At 47.0% G+C, this 18,102-nt stretch overlaps 1 protein-coding gene across 1 annotated transcript in view; it reads right to left on the bottom strand.

Moving 5' to 3' along the window:
- Positions 1-18,102, bottom strand: part of PANK3 (pantothenate kinase 3) — a 146,353-nt gene that overhangs the window by 64,041 nt on the left and 64,210 nt on the right. Inside the window, exons 3-4 of the mRNA XM_030213020.1 lie at positions 13,082-13,335; positions 4,492-4,668 (exon numbers count right to left, since the gene is read on the bottom strand). Coding sequence (XP_030068880.1) covers positions 4,492-4,668; positions 13,082-13,335 — 431 coding nt within the window. The remainder of the gene's footprint in view (positions 1-4,491; positions 4,669-13,081; positions 13,336-18,102) is intronic.

The following is an 18,102-nucleotide window of genomic DNA, read 5'->3' as shown; positions in this document are numbered from 1 at the left end:
CACAGTTACCTGGGAGATAGCACTAAAAAAAAAAAAAAAAAAAAAAAGATCTAGTTGTCTATGAGGGGAGTTTAAGTAACACTACCCCTTTCACCCTTAAGAAAAATCCTTCTCTAACTAGAATGGGCTACCTTAAGCTCACTGATCCCAACCTGGGAGGAAGACAGCCAGGAGGGGCAGAGTCAATACCCGGGAGTTTAAAAGACAGGGTAAGGCTGAGGGTAAGGCGGACCAGTGAAGGAAGATTAGAAGCCCCAGCAGATGCAGATGCAATCACTGTACACAATTTGTGATCTGGCTGAGGTAAACCTACCTTGCTTCTTGTTAAGACTTACAAGCCTTGCTAAGGTCTGGCTGGAGCTAGAGCTAAGAACTAGTGGGCTGTGTTTGAGGGCGGGGCAGCCCCATCAGACACAGACTGCTTACTCTGCTAGCCAGAGGCCTACTCAAGACTATTACTAAACAAGAGAAACCGTTGCATCTGAGGTTCCAGCTTGTAAGGTAACAGGTCCCATGGTTCAAACAACAAAAAATATTTATATACCTTGTCTGGCTGAGTTATTCCTAGGGCGACTCATAACCCTCGCCCGGGGTCTGGAACTTGCTGCCGGAGGATGTGTTAACAGCAGTTAGTGTATCTGGGTTTAAAAAAAGGTTTGGACAAGTTCCTGGAGAAAAAGTCCATACTCTTGTTATTGAGACGGACATGGAGGATGCCACCGCTTGCCCCGGGTTTGGTAGCATGGAATGTTGCTACTAATTGGGTTCCTGCCAGGTTTTTTCTAGAATAAGAAGCATAAAATGTACTGTACTGTTTTGGAATCTTGCCAGGTACTTGTGACCTGGATTGGCCACTGTTGAAAGCAGAATGCTGGGCTTGATGGACCTTCGATCTGTCCCAGTATGGCCATACTTATGTACTTGGATTGGCTACTGTTAGAAGCAGGATACTGTGCTACATGGACCACTGGTCTAACCCAGTATGGCTATTCTTATGACTAGGGAGCTCCTCTTCACCAATGCTACCTTGAGGAAGGCTGAGGATAGGAGGAGGTGAAGGAATCCATCGATATCTCACAAGGCCCCTCAGTCACCAAGACTCTTTCCACATGGCTTATCTAACAGGGTTCAGAACCGTTAACAGAAAGAAAGAAAATAATTCAATACAACAATTTCACTACTGGTAATCTAAAATTACCAAGCCTTTAAAATTCAATTAAAAAATCTCTGAAATAATTCTGTCTTAAAAATCTTATGAAACCTCTCATAGGATGACTATTTATTTATTTGCAGGGTTTTGATATACCGCAAATTAAGCCTGTAAAGGCAGTTAAGAGGTAAACAACACAAAAACAACAGCCGATGTGTATGTGTGTGTGTGTGGGGGGGGGGGGGGGGGGGGGGGTAGCAAGATATCCAAAAAGGAGGGGATGGGGGCCAATAAGGGAAGAGGAACTACTGAGAGGAAGAATCAAAACCAGAGGTAAAAAAGATCTTGAGCGGGTCTTTGAAAGTTCTTAAGGATACAGGTATCCTGAGAGAGGAAGAAAGGGAATTCCAAAGGCTGGGACCAGGAATAATATGTAGAAGATAGACACAAAACAGATGATCAGAGATGGAACGTGCTGGCGTGGGGAGGAAGACCACTGCACACATCTACTGCTTTACAAGTGAATGCAGATTTGAGTAAAGCTTACTTATTCTTCGAGGACAGCAGACTCTATCCTATATAATAATTTGCACCTCCAACGTTCCATCGCTGTCTGGCTGCCTGGGTTCGTAACATCTCATGACGTCAGCCAGCCTCCAGCATTCCATTCCCCCTCACTGCCCCACCCTCGCGTCAAAACATAATGACGTCAGAGGGCGGAACAGTGAGAGGGAAGGGAATGCTGGAGGCGAGCTGACGTCAGGATGTTACCAACGGAATGGAAGCCAGCCAGGCCAGCAAGAAAACGATGAGGTACAAAGGAAGAGAGAATCGCGGCACACTGAAGGGAGGGCAGGACAGAATCGATGGACATGGATGGGATGGGATGGGAGGAGAGGACAGGAGAGAATCGGGGACACAGATGGGAGGGCAGGGAAGAGGAGAATCGCTGGACATGGAGGGAAGGGGAGGGGAGGGCAGGGAGAGACAAAAAAATCACTTACGCCATGAGTCTGCTAGGAAAGCAGCCTATTATTTTCTGGCACCGTACTTATGGAATAACTTACCCTCAGAACTTAGATCTGAGCTTTCACTTCCGCAGTTTGAAGCCCAGTAAAAGACCTATTTTTTCAACTGGCTTTTAACAGATTTCTAGATTAAGAGACTGTCTTTCTTCCTCATGTAACTTAGTACAAGAACAATAGTTCTTGCCTATTATTTTAACTATTCAGTTTGAGTTGTATAACTGGATTTCTTGTTGAATGTGGCTTTCCTGTCTATAATTGTAGTTCCTTTCTTTTGTTGTAATTTTATTATTACTGTCACTTTATTTTTATTACTGTGATTGTAAACCGCTTTGACCTCTTTGTAGAAGAGGTAGTATATCAAGTGCCATTAAACATTACCATCTTCACCAGAGGCTCTCTGGGACCTTACTGCCACAGGTATGAGTCTCCTCCTCCCCCCCCCCCCCCCCAACTGAAGTCCACAGGCCAAAGACTTAGGGAGGGGAAGAGAAGGAAGGGTGGCGGGCCCGAAGCAGCTTACCCCAAAGGGCCTGTATTTACCACCCCAGAGAACTGAAAAACAGCCAAACACAATCCAAAGGGTTGTGTAAAATGAATGTAAAGAAATGAGTAAAGTGGGAAATACCCTCAGAAACCAAGGCTCCTGCCAAGGTCTGGTCAACGAGACACTATTATCTATAAAAGACTTTGTGCCCGTGATCTAGTTTCTTTCATGGGGTAAATGTTCCCTGCTTCACTCATTCAAAATTGCCCATATAAGAGCATCATACAAAATTGCCCATAATAGAGCACAAAATTTAAGAGTAACTGAGTAACAAAAAACTGGTCAAGCTACAGCATAGTATGCATCAACTTAGCTTAATAAATGCTGGCTTGACAACCCCACATTTCAACTGCTGATTTTCAATGGGGCCCGATTTGTTTCACCCATAACAGGGCTTCATCAGGAACCACTCAGTTGGATCATACTGTCAGGGGTATCGGTCTCAAACTGACTAAACTTCTCTTACAACCGACGGAAATGACCCTGTGAGGTAAAGCTGTCACTGTAGCCCTGATCCTTGGACTAGGCATAGGACAATTTGGGGGGGGGGGGGACACCTCCCAGCCCTCTGAGACAAATACTAGACTGGCCTCAGCAAGCCAGAACCCCTGGCCTGAGGCCTCAGGCAAATCAGAAGACATCTCGCTCAATCAGAGTAAAGGTTTGCAGGCCAATCCCTGGCTAGAGTCTTAAGCATGGGGCACAAGCTGGAGTCTCGCCCCCAATCCTCCTACAGTAGACCAACCTGCTGTCACGATGCTGACTGTTTCCTTGTTTATGCTCACCTCGCCCTCTGGTGGCCAGAACCAGTAGCTGCTATGGACTGTCACACGTTCCAGACTTCAGCCCAGTCCGGTCCGGATCTTCCAGGCTGCCAGACTTGCTTCTCTTGTTTGTGCCTGCATAGCACCCGTAGCTGCCTTGTGATTCCTGCAGCTGAACAGCTGCTGATGGGCTTTATTAACCACCTGGAAACTTCTGTGTTTGCCTTTGTATTGTCTAAGGTCCCTGACCCTGTGTGTATCCTGTTGGTATCCAGTTCCTGCCCTGTAAGTCTGCCGGCCGCTGCACCCAGGGGCTCAACTCCTGGGGAATGGCGGTCAAGCGCAGGTGAAGTCTAGTTGTTCCTGCTCTGCCTGTTCCAGCTTGTTTGCCTCAGCTGCAACTCCAGCCCAGGGTTCCAGTCCTGTTCTGCCTTGTCTCTGGTTTGGGGGTGGTTTTGCCTGCCACTGCCGCTCCACGGCAGTGGTCCAAGGGCTCACAAACCCAGTGTTTCCGTGAGAAGCCTAACACCTGCACCATGTATTGGAGGCGTAGAAATAGGGGCAAGTTCCAGGGGCTGCAGCATTCCTTATACTGATGATGACATCACTGAAATGCAGTGTTCTCTTCCTCCTTCTGCTCATATGGATTGGTCTAGCAGGTTAAGGAAACTGTCTTCTTGTGACTTTTACATTACAAAATAAGACTCAGTATAAGATTTTCACTAGGTTTGGAAGGTTTTGAATTTCACAGTATGCACTAAATTACCACTGTTAAAGACCCATTTGCTAGAAAAGGTAACCAGCACAAGAAAATAAAGTGATCACGCTCATCAATTAAATGGATAAAGTGATGTTTTTATGTTTTCAGTTGCTTAGTTCATATTTTTAGAGAGGTTGCTGTTTGCTTTGTAAACTACCTTGATTGCTTCCCTGGTCAAAAGATCAGTCTATAAATGCTAATAAATAAATTGTGAGATGAAGCACCACACCGGTTAAGTCACTTACCTAGATGCTACTGCCCATCCTGGCAAGCCAAAGCGCTCATAGTCACCCCCATAAATATCACGGACCAGCTTGTCAGCATTTGTACTGTCACCATTTGCTGCCATTTCAAGGGCTTCTTCAAAACTTTCACAGCCAGTTAATAAACTGCATAAGCCCAAAAATGTCCCTCCACCTAAACTGAGGAGAGAGGTGGGAGAAAAGGTCTTAAGTGATTTCTTTTCATCCAGCAAACTGTCCAGTTTATATCCATATCTAAATGCTAGTAGTAAGTAGTGTGAACTGAGCACCGTTAACCAATCTGAAACAATCACAGTGCCAGCAATGCTAGAAAAGCTTGAATTTGGACTCTACAACAGATCTATTTTATTTTTCATGTAGTTTCAAATGAGATTTTTGTAATGAAAACCTTCCTTCAGTAGCCCTATGCTGTCACTATTTACACTTTAGTTGTATTACTTCTACAAGTTATGCGTAATAATGTATGTGATACATGCCCATCACATCAGGTTTATAGAACTCAGATTTGTCTTTTAAAGAAGTAATAGTAAATAAATTTCAAAGCATGGCTTGGGGGAAGCTTGCTGTGAACAAACTGCAAATTATGCCCAATTTTACTTTTCTCATAATCAGCAAAGAGCCTAATAGTAATCCATTACATGTTCTTAGAAAAAGGTGAAATTTGGTCTTACCTGATAATTCCCTTTCCTTCTCATCCTGCTAGACCAGTTCAGACCAACAGGTTATATCACCCTACCAGCAGATAAAGGCAGAGAAGCTAAACTCTTCCAGTGACATAAGAAGTGGTGCAGCCTGGAACCTGTTAATTTTTCTCTACCTCCAGCAGATGGTGCAGTTGGACTGGCACAGCAGGATTATTCAGTATAGGCATGATCTCCCCAGGGCTTAGTCCATGGGGAGACCCTTGGCCAGTGTTGACTCAATGACCTGATCCATGGACTTTTCCCCAACTGAGACCAGAAGTGACTATCCCTCTGTAGCCCTAAACCTTTGCCTACATGCTTTCACTCAGTGGGTCTAGATGCAGAGGAGTAACAATGAGGGCAAGAACTCTTTCCTTTCTCGGGGAGCCTCTGCAATTAAAAAAAAAAAACAAAGCCCTGTGCCTAGCTACTGAGGAATTCACAAGCCTGTGCTTTAAAATTCTTTAAAAAATTCATTAAAGCCCACCTCTTTAACATTGCTTTTGACTCGTAACCATCTGCCTCCACCTACCCTCCTCCTATCCTGTACACAATAATTGATTTGATTTGCTTACTTTATTTTTTGTCTATTAGATTGTAAGCTCTTTGAGCAGGGACTGTCTTTCTTCTATGTTTGTGCAGCGCTGCGTATGCCTTGTAGCGCTATAGAAATGCTAATTAGTAGTAGTAGTAGTAATTAAAAAATCAAAAACAAAAGAATAAAAGGGAGGAGGAAAGGGAGGGGACAGCAAGAAAAGGCACAGGCAAAAGTGGTAAAGATTCCCCAGCCCTGCAGAATACTTGGTGGGGGAAATAATTCTGGGAAGGGGGCTGAGCCAAGCACAATCTTTGTTTACTGCACGTCAGGCAACAGGCACTATGGAGCATTGATCAGTGCTTTCCTTGCAGTACTTGCACCAGATCATGATCTCCAACAATAATGAAAACTTGTAGTCTCATAAGTGATTGTCAGGCAGCCACCAGAAATCACTCCATGAATTCTCTTTGGTAACTTCTCCCTGGGCTACACTTAAACCTTAGCTGATCTTTCCCAAACTCAGACACCCCAAATTATGACAGCACTGCATGATCCACTGATTGCTGTAACCAGCTCATCATACTCATACACATGTTCAATGCTACTTCTGTACTATATGTACTCTGTGGAGGAAATGAGGGCATAATAAAAGCATTCATTCAATAAATTTTATAGGCTTCAATAAGATATAGAAGGTAAAATTATGTATCATACCTGATAATTTTCTTTCCATTAATCATAGATCCATAGACTGGTGGGTTGTGTCCATCTACCAGCAGGTGGAGATAGAGAGCAATCCTTTTGCCTCCCTATATGTGGTCATGTGCTGCCGGAAACTCCTCAGTATGTCGATATCCAAGCTCCATCCGCAGGACTCAGCACTTAGAGAATTACACCGACAAAGGGACACTCTGCCCAGCTCACCACCGCCGAAACGGGGGAGGGGAATTAACCCAGCTCATCTCCACACAAGTGGGGGAGGGGAATCCGTCCAGCTCATCCCCGCGGAGCGGGGGAGGGACACCACCCCGCCGATGCGGGGGGATCTGGCTTATCCTGCAACCGCAACCGCGGGAGGAGCTGACTGACCCTAACACCGTCGAAGCGGGAGGGGTACAAAGCTGCCCTACAGCCGCACGAAGCGGGAGGGAGCGCCGGCAGAATTTATGTCTCAATCCAGCCCCGTAAAACGGAGGGGAGAGGAATGCAGCAGCTCACTGTAACACAAACTCGTCTCAACTCTTGAAGAATCCAATTGAAAAAACTTGAATACGAAGTCCTCCTGAACAGGAACTGAAGACTAAACTTGAACCTGAAATGCAACCAGAATATAAACAGTACAGATATCTGGGAGGGGCTATGGATTGATCAGCTATGATTAATGGAAAGAAAATTATCAGGTATGATACATAATTTTACCTTCCATATCATCATGCTGATCAATCCATAGACTGGTGGGATGTACCGAAGCAGTACTCACCCAGGGCGGGACATGGAAATCCCTGACCGCAACACTGAAGCTCCAAACCGGGCCTCCGCCCGAGCAGCCACAGTCAAGCGGTAATGCCTGGAGAAGGTATGGGCCGATGCCCAAGTTGCCGCCTTGCAAATTTCTTCCAAGGAGACGGACCCGGCCTCTGCCATCGAGGCCGCCTGAGCTCTAGTGGAGTGAGCCTTCAGCTGGATAGGCGGCACCTTCCCCGCGGCCACATAAGCCGCTGCAATGGATTCCTTGACCCATCTTGCCACTGTAGGCTTAGCAGCCTGCAGACCCTTACGAGGACCTGCAAACAGGACAAACAGATGATCCGATTTCCGGAAATCATTGGTCACTTCCAAGTATCTGATGATGACGCGTCTCACATCCAGATATTTGAGAGCAGAGTATTCCTCTGGGTAGTCCTCCCTACGAAAGGAAGGGAGACAGAGCTGCTGATTCACATGGAAGCGAGAAACAATCTTGGGCAGGAAGGAAGGCACTGTGCGAATAGTCACTCCTGCCTCAGTGAACTGCAGAAAAGGCTCTCGACATGAGAGTGCCTGGAGCTCGGAAACTCTTCTGGCTGAAGTGATAGCCACCAAAAAGACTGCTTTCAACGTCAGGTCTTTCAGAGATGCCCTCGACAAGGGTTCAAAAGGCGGCTTCTGCAAGGCTCTTAGCACCAGGTTGAGATTCCACGCAGGCACCACTGAGTGCCGAGGAGGGCGCAGGTGATTAACTCCCTTGAGAAAACGTACGACATCTGGCTGCGAAGCCAGGGAAGCACCCTTCAGGCGGCCCCTGAAGCAAGCCAGAGCCGCTACCTGGACTTTAAGGGAACTGAGCGACAGGCCTTTCTCCAGACCTTCTTGCAGGAACGCCAGCACTGAAGAAATTGGAGCAGTGAAGGGAGAAAGTGAGCCTGCTTCACACCACGCTGCAAAGATACGCCAAACCCTGGCGTAAGCAGTAGAAGTAGAGCGCTTCCTCGCTCTCAGCATAGTGGCGATGACTTTGTCTGAGAAGCCCTTCTTCCTCAGACGCTGCCGCTCAATAGCCAGGCCATAAGACCAAAGGGGGAGGGATCCTCCAATACCACGGGACCCTGATGCAACAGGCCCTGCTCCACTGGCAGGCGCAGAGGGTCATCCACTGAGAGCCTGATCAAATCCGCATACCAGGGATGTCTGGGCCAGTCTGGACCCACCAGGATTATTCGGCCCGGATGCTTTGCCACCCGGTCTAGTACCCTGCCCAACATGGGCCAGGGCGGGAACACATAGAGAAGCTCCTGTGTCGGCCACAGTTGGAGAAGAGCATCTACTCCCAGAGATCGAGGGTCCTGTCCTCTGCTGAAAAAGCGCGGCACTTGGCAATTGGCCGATGACGCCATCAGATCTAGGCTCGGCTGGCCCCAGCGCTTCGTGATGTCCAAGAACGCCTGAGCCGATAACTGCCACTCTCCGGGATCCAAGGTATGGCGACTGAGAAAGTCCGCCTTGGCATTCATGACTCCGGCAATGTGGGCCGCTGACAGCTGTTCCAGGTTCGCTTCCGCCCACTAGCATAGAGTCATGGCTTCCTTGGCTAGAGGGGCGCTCTTGGTACCTCCCTGGCGGTTGACATAGGCCACAGCCGTGGCGTTGTCCGACAGGACCCGTACTGGCTTCAACGCCAGTACCGGGAGGAACTCCAAAAGCGCCAACCGAATGGCTCTGAGTTCCAGGAGGTTGATAGACCACTTTGCCTCTGCAGGAGACCAGAGCCCCTGCGCTGTCCTTCCCAAGCAGTGGGCTCCCCAGCCCGTCAAAGAGGCATCCGTCGTGACGACAATCCACTCCGGGGTCACAAGAGGCATCCCTGCAGACAACTTGTCTGTCTTCAGCCACCAGCTCAGCGCCATGCGCACTGCTGGGTCCAAGGGAAGGCACACAGCATAATCCTCCGACACCGGAGTCCAGCGCTGCAGCAGAGAGTGTTGTAGTGGTCTCATATGAGCCCTGGCCCAGGGCACTACTTCCATCGTGGCCGTCATAGAGCCCAACAGCTGCACATAGTCCCAAGCTCGAAGCGGAGAGGCTACTAGGAACTGGTCCACCTGAGCCTGAAGTTTGACAATCCGATTGTCCGGCAGGAACACTCTGCCCACTTGGGTGTCGAATCGAACTCCCAGATACTCCAGGGACTGAGTCGGGCGCAGCTGGCTTTTCTCCCAGTTGATGATGCACCCCAGGGAGCTCAAAAGAGCAATCACCCGGTCTACAGCTTTGCCGCACTCTGCATAAGAGGGGGCTCGGATCAACCAGTCGTCCAGATAAGGATGGACTTGTACTCCTTCCTTTCGCAGGAAGGCCGCGATGACCACCATTACTTTGGAGAAGGTCCGCAGAGCAGTAGCCAACCCGAACGGGAGGGCTCTGAACTGGAAGTGTCGGCCCAGGACTGCAAAACGCAGAAAGCGTTGATGAGGAGGCCAGATGGGAATATGCAAGTACGCTTCCTTGATGTCCAAGGATGCCAGGAACTCCCCTGCCTTCACTGCCGCTATAACAGAGCGGAGAGTCTCCATGCGAAAGTGCCGAACTTTCAAGGCCCGATTGACCCCTTTGAGGTCGAGGATAGGCCGTACAGAACCTCCTTTCTTTGGTACCACAAAGTAAATGGAGTAACGTCCCTTGCCAAGCTGATTTTCTGGCACCGGAACGACCGCACCCAGGCGGATCAGATTGTCCAAGGTCTGCTGCACTGCCACAGCTTTGACCGGAGACTTGCAGGGAGAGAGAACAAACCCGTCTCTTAAGGGTCGGCAGAACTTTAGCTTGTAGCCGTCTCTGATGACTTCCAGCACCCAAGCGTCTGAAGTTACCCTGGTCCACTCGCCCAGAAACGAGGACAGGCGTCCTCCAATCTGCACTGGGCCATGGACCAGGGCCCCGTCATTGGGTACGAGACCCTGGGGGAGGACCGGAGGACGCACCTCAGGGACGGCGGTCTCTGCGAAAGGAATGCTGCTTGGGGGAGAAGTTCCTCTTGAAGGAAGAGGGGGCAGAGGAGCCCGACTTGCCCGGGCGGTACCGACGGGCTTCCTGAAACCGTCCTCTGGAGATACCGGGCGAGCACTGGCCCGAGCCCTGACCTCTGGTAACCTCTTGCCCTTAGACGTGCCGAGATCGGTCACAATTTTGTCCAGCTCGACCCCAAAGAGCAGCTTGCCTTTAAAAGGCAACTTAGCCAGGCGGGACTTAGAGGCGTGGTCAGCAGACCAATGCTTCAGCCAAAGCCACCGCCGCGCAGAGACTGTCTGAGCCATACCTTTAGCCAAGGCTCTCAAGACATCATACAGTAAGTCTGCCAAATAAGCCAAGCCCGATTCCAGGGCCGGCCAATCAGCCCTCAAGGAAGGATCCGAGGGGGAAGCCCGCTGCACTATCGTCAGGCACGCCCTGGCCACATAGGAGCCGCAAACTGAGGCCTGCAAACTTAAAGCAGCCGCCTCGAAGGACGACCTTAAGGCCGCCTCCAATCTTCTGTCTTGGGCGTCCTTTAGGGCCGTGCCACCTTCCACCGGCAACGCCGTTTTCTTAGTCACCGCAGTGATTAAAGAATCCACGGTAGGCCAAAGAAAGGCCTCCCGTTCACTTTCAGGCAAAGGATAGAGGCAGGACATAGCCCTAGCCACTTTCAGGCTCGCTTCCGGGACATCCCATTGAGCCGAAATTAAGGTGTGCATGGCATCATGCACGTGGAAGGTTCTAGGCGGGCGCTTCGTCCCCAGCATAATGGCGGAGCCAACAGGGACTGAGGGAGAGATGTCCTCTGGAGAGGAAATCTTCACAATGCTCATGGCCTGCACTAACAGGTTGGGCAAATCCTCTGAGCGAAAGATCCGCGCTGCAGAGGGGTCATCCGCTCCATCCGAGCGGGAATCCGTCTCCTCCAAGGAATCCCCAAAGGACCGTTGGGAGAACTCCGATACGCTGCCCTCATCTACATCAGAGGAGACAGAGTCCTCTAAGCCCTGGGAATCCACCCAAGGGCGTTTACTTCCGGGGGCCTCAACCCCTTTGTTGGACAAGGGAGAAGGGGCAGCGTTTTGCATAAGGAAGGCCTGATGCAGCAGCAAAATAAACTCGGGGGAGAAACCCCCCAGACTGTGCACTTCAGCAGCCTGGGCCACAGCCCTAGACGCACCCTCAACCGGCGCTCGCAAGAGCGGGGGAGAAACATGCTGCGCATCCCAGATGGCGTCCGGCGCGACACTCCGCGAAGGAGCCGCGCGGGAAGAACGGCGCTTAACTTTAGCCGCTTTTTTGCCGTCGCCCAAATCAAGGGCGGCCATGGCATGAACATCTCCCAGCTCAAGGGCGGCCCAAGAAGAAGCCGTCCGAGCAGAGTGGCCGGCCAAGATGGCGGAAGCGAGCAGCGGGGGATGGGCGTTTATGGCGGGAAAAACCGCCGCACCGGAGGAAGACCCGGGACACTGACCGGCCTCCGAACTGACACCCACCAAGGGCGAATCAGACTTTAAGACCCCCGCATCCCCGCTAGAGGCGCACACGCGGTCCGGGGAGCGATTATTCGCGCCTTCGCCCTCCGACGCCATAGGCCACGTGGAGATCGATCGGGGAACCCCCTGCCCGCTATAAAAAGGTAAAAATTACCTGCTTCTCGCTCCGAGCTGTAACGAACTGGTGTCTCAGTGAGTAGCTACAATAGACGTTTAAATAAACGTTGAAATAAACGCCCTTAAGGACGTCCAAAAAAAAAATTTTTTTTTTTTTTTAACGGAGCCAGCGGGAGGAGAAAAGGAGGGACCTGGCGCCACCAGGTTTGCACTTGCTCAAGAAGAGCCCTCAACCCCAGGTACTCAACAAAACCTAAAAATTAGGCTTGGAGACCTAGCCAGAGCTGCTGCTGTGTGTGACCACCACCTGCTGAGATAGAGAACATACTGAGGAGTTTCCGGCAGCACATGACCACATATAGGGAGGCAAAAGGATTGCTCTCTATCTCCACCTGCTGGTAGATGGACACAACCCACCAGTCTATGGATTGATCAGCATGATGATATGGAATGGAAATATTTTCCATAGAAAAAGAAATTCAAGAACAAAGCAGGGAGGAATGTTCCCAGAACAAAAAAAAGAGGGAGAAAAAGACACCTGAACAGCCTACATGTAGAAGAACAAAACCAGAAAATTTATACATGCTTGGGACAGCACAGTGGTAACAACAGGGGGGAATGGAGCAGGCAGCAGAATGAGAGGGGCTTCAGTGTTTACTGTGGTTATATAGAACTTTAACAGGACCAAAGAAGGTAAAATAGAAGTCAATATACAGAGAGGAGGAGCAGTACAGCTGAAACAGGCTTCCAAAAGGGTTTGGGTAATCTGCATGGAAAGGCCATGATTACAACCCTAAAATCATGAGGAAATCAAATGATCATACAACAGCCTCACTAGTTTTGTAGACCTTGGATTATTACAAATTGTGTTGTTAAGATATGTGAAAGGGACTAGATGCTGGCTAAAGTAGGGAACTTAAGAATCAACAAGAAAGACTGAGGTGGAAAATTACTTCTAGGTATAAAAGGAAAGGGAACTAGTGTTTTATGAAATAGAATTTATATGTGGTTTTTCATACAGTGGTAAAGCAGAAAGAAAGACAGTTGGACAGTCTGGAAGCCTTTCTTTCTTAATGCTCCATTGTTCAATCTCTTTAAAACCCTGGCTAATTCTTTAAACCAAGAAAGCAAGCATCTGTCTATGGTCATCAAACACAGTAGAAAGAATATAGGCCAAATGATTCAAACTAATAAAATTAAAATATTTGGATCCATTACTTCCCACTAGTAAAGGTTTAAATGAATACCTTGTTCCTGATACTCTCTTATAATTATCTTTGGAATGGACTGCTAAGATACTGACTCCAGAACCAATATTTACAACCAGCAAAGGGTATGGGTCATCCAGGTTAAAAGGCATCTTCTGGCATCTTTCAGGATCTGATGCATTTTCAAAGTAATAGCATTCAGCCTGTCCATTAAAACTGACAGAATCTATGTACAGCAAGCCATTCACGAGGCAGTCAAGCTCATCCAGTTTATGAAGCTGGAGGTTTCCAATCTGTAAGAAGGAAAATACAAGGTAACTAATGTTTCAGATTCATTACATCTTGCTTTTATTCGATGAACAAGTATACTTGGTTTGTATGTAATCCACTCTGTGACTAACAGGTCTGCAAGAGTAGAATATAAAGTATATAGGAGTAGCTTAATGGATAGTGCAGTTGGGGGGTGGAGTAGCCTAATAGCTAGTGCAGTGGGGGGGGGGGGGGCGGGGAGGAGTAGCGTAATGGCTAGAGCAGTGGCCTAAGACCCAGGGTAGAGAGCTGCACGGGAACGGAGTTTGCGGGAATCCCGCAGAACCCGCAGGGACAGAAGCAGTTCCTGTGGGGTTCCCGCGGGGACGGAAGCAGTTCCTGTGGGGTTCCCGCGGGGACGGAAGCAGTTCCTGTGGGGTTCCCGCGGGGATGGAAGCAGTTCTGCAGGGTTCCCATGGAAGTGTAAGCTACACCTGCACCAGCCTCTCATCTACCGAGTACCACGTTCTTTGACTGCTGTCTCCTCCTCCTCCTTGCTTTAACAGCACAAATGTGGGAAGTCTTCCATTAAGGTGGTGGTAGAGACACAAATGATGATGGAATTCAAAAAGGCGTGGGTTGAACACAGAGGATCTCTAATTAGAAAATGGAAGTTATAAAAAACCTAACCTTAAATGGCTGCATGTATGTGGATGTATGAAGTAATGCTTAGATGGCGACTCTGGCTGTGATTAACTAGGGCCAATACCAGGCAGACTTGTATGGTCTGTGTCTAATATATGGAAGTCTGGTTTAGGATGGGCTGGAAAGGGCTTACACAGCAACTTCAGTGGCTGGAACATAAGGACAGTTCTGGACAGATTTTTATGATCTGTGTCCCACAAATGAGAAGACACATAGACTGGAGTGGGCTTCAACGACAATTCCAGCAGTTGGAACATAAGGATAGGGCCAGATTTGACTGCCCCTATCGGACCGACCGTTCACTTGTCTATTAGATTGTAAGCTCTTTGAGCAGGGACTGCCTCTCTTTGTTAAATTGTACAGTGCTGCGTAACCCTAGTAGCGCTCCAGAAATGTTAAGTAGTAGTAGTAGTAGTAGATAGACTTCTATGGTCTATGTTCCAGAAACACAAAAGAAAGACCATAATCAAGTATATAATATCACATTCGTTGATTTAATCATGAATTGATAATGTGTGTGACTATTGGGCAGACTGGATGGACCATTCAGGTCTTTATTTGCTGTCACTTACTATGTTACAATTAATCCTCTTTGCTACCAGACTGATGAGCAGACCTCAGCTCTGACACAGGCATGAGCATTGGATGTCACCTGACCTACTCACGCTTGCATGTGGTGACCTCTCAGCACACAGTGCCAGTAAATCAGAGACAAATCTTACATGTACATATCAGAGTGTTCCAAGTTTCAGCTTCCATTCCTTCCTTGCCTACAGTGCTGTGGCTCAAATCCAGAGAGAGACTGAGGGAGCTGACTGGAATTTTCTTTTATGTACCATTAAATTCTTACGGTGATGTGTGGGGATGGGTTACATTTTTGCGGGGACGGGTGGGGATGGGTAAGATTCCAGCAGGGACAGGTGGGCACGGGTAAGATTTCTGTCCCCGTGCAACTCTCTAACCCAGGGGAACTGGACTTGATTCCCTCAGCAGCTCCTTGTGACTCTGAACAAATCACTTAAACCTCCACTGCCCCAGGCACAAATTAATACCTGTATTTAATATGTAAACCACTTTGATTGTAACCTCAGAAAGGCAGTATATTAAATCTCATTCCCTTTCCCTTTATATGAATTACATTACTTCCATCATTTACTTTATGTCACTAGCTTAATAGATACAAGATGAGGCATAAAAAAGTAACCCCCTACAGGTTTTTTTTTTTTTGCAGTTTTCTCAGCACCCGCTTTGAATTTCAAAGAGTAAATAAGAATGCAAAATTTCTCATCATACTTATGTATTACTATTAAACATCATTTAATTATCTTAAGCTATGTTAATGTACTAATATTTTAACGTTACTTGTGATTTGTGTGTGTTAAAAAAAAAAGATCTAAAACACAGTAAAATAACGTCATTCAAACGATACAATTAACAATGTGTCAAACTTTTCTAGTCATTGTAAATGCTCAGTGTCCACTCTCAGCTTTACCACAGGCCTTCAAGTTGCTTTGGGACATTCTTAACAGCCTTGAGATCGGTCCCTGTGGAAGGCTGTCACAAATCTGCAGCGCTTCCTTGAGTTTGGCAGTTGTTTTCAGCTATGGGTGGAGCTCGTCATAGGCCTCCAACATTGCTCCCCAGACATGCAAGTCCAAGGGGTTTAGGTCCAGCAAATTTGGAGCTTCCAGTTCTTGAGATGATACATAGCCAGTATCGCCTTTGCTGTGAAATCTTGTTCATGCAGTGTCTGGCTTCTCATTTTGTCCGCTACCGACACCTTGCCCACGATTACTGTTCCAATCCGAATAGCTTTTAAAAGAAATTATCTGTAAATTATCATATTTGAACCTCTAAGCTCCCTCAATATTCTGGGATGGATCCCATCCAGTCCAATTGCTTTATTCACCTTCAATTATTTTGAGGCATTTTCTTCTTATTTTTTTTTCTTATTTTTAAGAGCAGATATGTTTATTGAAGACATAAATGCAGAAATTAAAAATACAAAACCCTTCCATGACAACATCTAAAAGAGCAATATATAATATAGAAGTGCCAAAGAACATATTGGGACAGTTTATATCCCTCCCCCTCCTCCTCCTCCTCCCTCCCCTCCCCAACACACCTCAAATATCCCCGGGGAGCTACTACAGAGCAATATGAATGAATTAAAACATAAACCCACCAACATCAAAATCCCAGAAGTCATAAACCTCCCCCCCCCCCCCACCACCACCACCAATCATCTAAGTTGTCTAAACAAATAGAACACAATCGAACTGGCAAGGTATGCAAAAATGGAGTTCAGTTTGACAAATCATTTCCACACTCGACTTGCAGTCTCCACAGATGGTCTCTTCAGCCACAAAAGGTCATGTATCTGGTTCCATCACTGAACAAGTGTAGATGGATAACTTTGAATTCATTGCAACATAATACAATGCTTACCAATCAAGCAAGCTTTATTTAAACTTTCATTTTTATTGTAATTTTTGAATGCTGGATCAATATATAACGATGTCAATACAAGTCAGTATGTAAGAACAAACATTTCTACACAACATATTGAACTTGGCAACCACAACTGCAAACTCTTAAATTAACCTCCCCAACCCCTTCCCAAACATTATTGAAATACTCTTGTGACATGCCCACATATTGCTAAACTTCTCCAAGTTCTCCATCCTAATAGCAGTTAGTCTTTCCATTAATACAACATAACTCAGCCTCTTGTGCCACATAGTACTGCTAGGGTTTTTAGATCTCTTCCCTTCAGAGGTTATGAACATATGGGCCACTGAAAGACAGCAGCAAGTCATATATTTCTGTTCTGTAGCTAGGAAGAATAGTTCAGTGTTTCCCAAGTCAGTCCTGCAGAACCCCTTGCCAGTCAGGTTTTCAGGATATCTACAATGAATATGAATGAGATTTGCATATAATGGAGGCAGTGTATTCAAATCAATGTCATGCATATTTATTGTGGATATCCTGAAAACCTGACTGGCAAGGAGGTACTCCAGGACCAACTTGAGAAACACTGGCATAGTTGGCTACTGGATAATAAACAAGCTTCAGAGTTATTACCACAGTGCGACCCAGAACTTGCCCAATGCTAAATTAAAGACTTGTGACCAAAGGGTTGAAGAACTGGGCAGTACCAGCACATAGGTATATATGTACCCCACTGACCACACCCTCTCCATGTTTTAGCAATATGAGGGTCTTTGTAAGTTAACCATTCTGGAGTGAGATACCACCGTAATAACATCTTCAAGTTTTGTTCTCTCAACTTGGCTGAAAAGAATATTTTATTAGCAGCCAAGATTTCCTCCCATGGCTTAAGTCTGAATTCCCGTCCCTGATCAGCCTCCCAGCACTCCATATATCACAACCAGACAAAGTTATATTGTGAAATTACTTTATACAGATTAGAAATGAGTCCCCAGGCTTGGAAGAACTATAAATTTCTCTAAATTGTCTTTGTAAGAGTTCCTGTAGGCCTTTTGAGCAAGACAGCATTTAATGTGCAGATAGTGGAAAAAAAAAATTCTGAGATGGGTTTGGGGGCATTTTCATGGACAAGGAGAGATATGAAGGAATTACTCTAAAACAGAGTATGCTAGTTACAGAAGTGTGGTTCAGGTACAACAGTGAGTATTATTTGATACATATTTTTTCCACAAGCTCAAAATGCTGGTTAAATATTTATAAGGTTCAATATTTCTGTATCTGAAACACACCAAAAGCTGAAACTTGAAAGATTATATTCGTAAGCACATTACAACAGAACAATATACAATTAATACCTGGAGGTCAGACACTGACCTGAAAGTTAGGTAGGTGCTGGCCAGTATTCAGTATCGGCACCTGAATAGCTCAGTGGGCAAAGCTGGAACTGTCTTTTGTATGGTCCTATCTGCCCACTTAGCCATGAAGGCAGAGACACTAAATATGGCTGGAGCTTGCATAACCATAGCCAGCTCCTTCACCGACTGCACTTCTGGACCACTCTGGCACTACCCAGACAATGCCATGACGTCGCCAATATTCAGCAGCAATGTCCAGTAAGTGCACAGCATATCAGCACCCAGTCAGCCATGTCGAAT

Source organism: Microcaecilia unicolor, chromosome 8 (genome assembly GCF_901765095.1).
Source record: "Microcaecilia unicolor chromosome 8, aMicUni1.1, whole genome shotgun sequence".
In the NCBI taxonomy this organism is placed as follows: Eukaryota; Metazoa; Chordata; class Amphibia; order Gymnophiona; family Siphonopidae; genus Microcaecilia; species Microcaecilia unicolor.
Note: the sequence above shows the minus strand (reverse complement) of the source record. Positions and strands in the feature narration are given on the sequence as shown.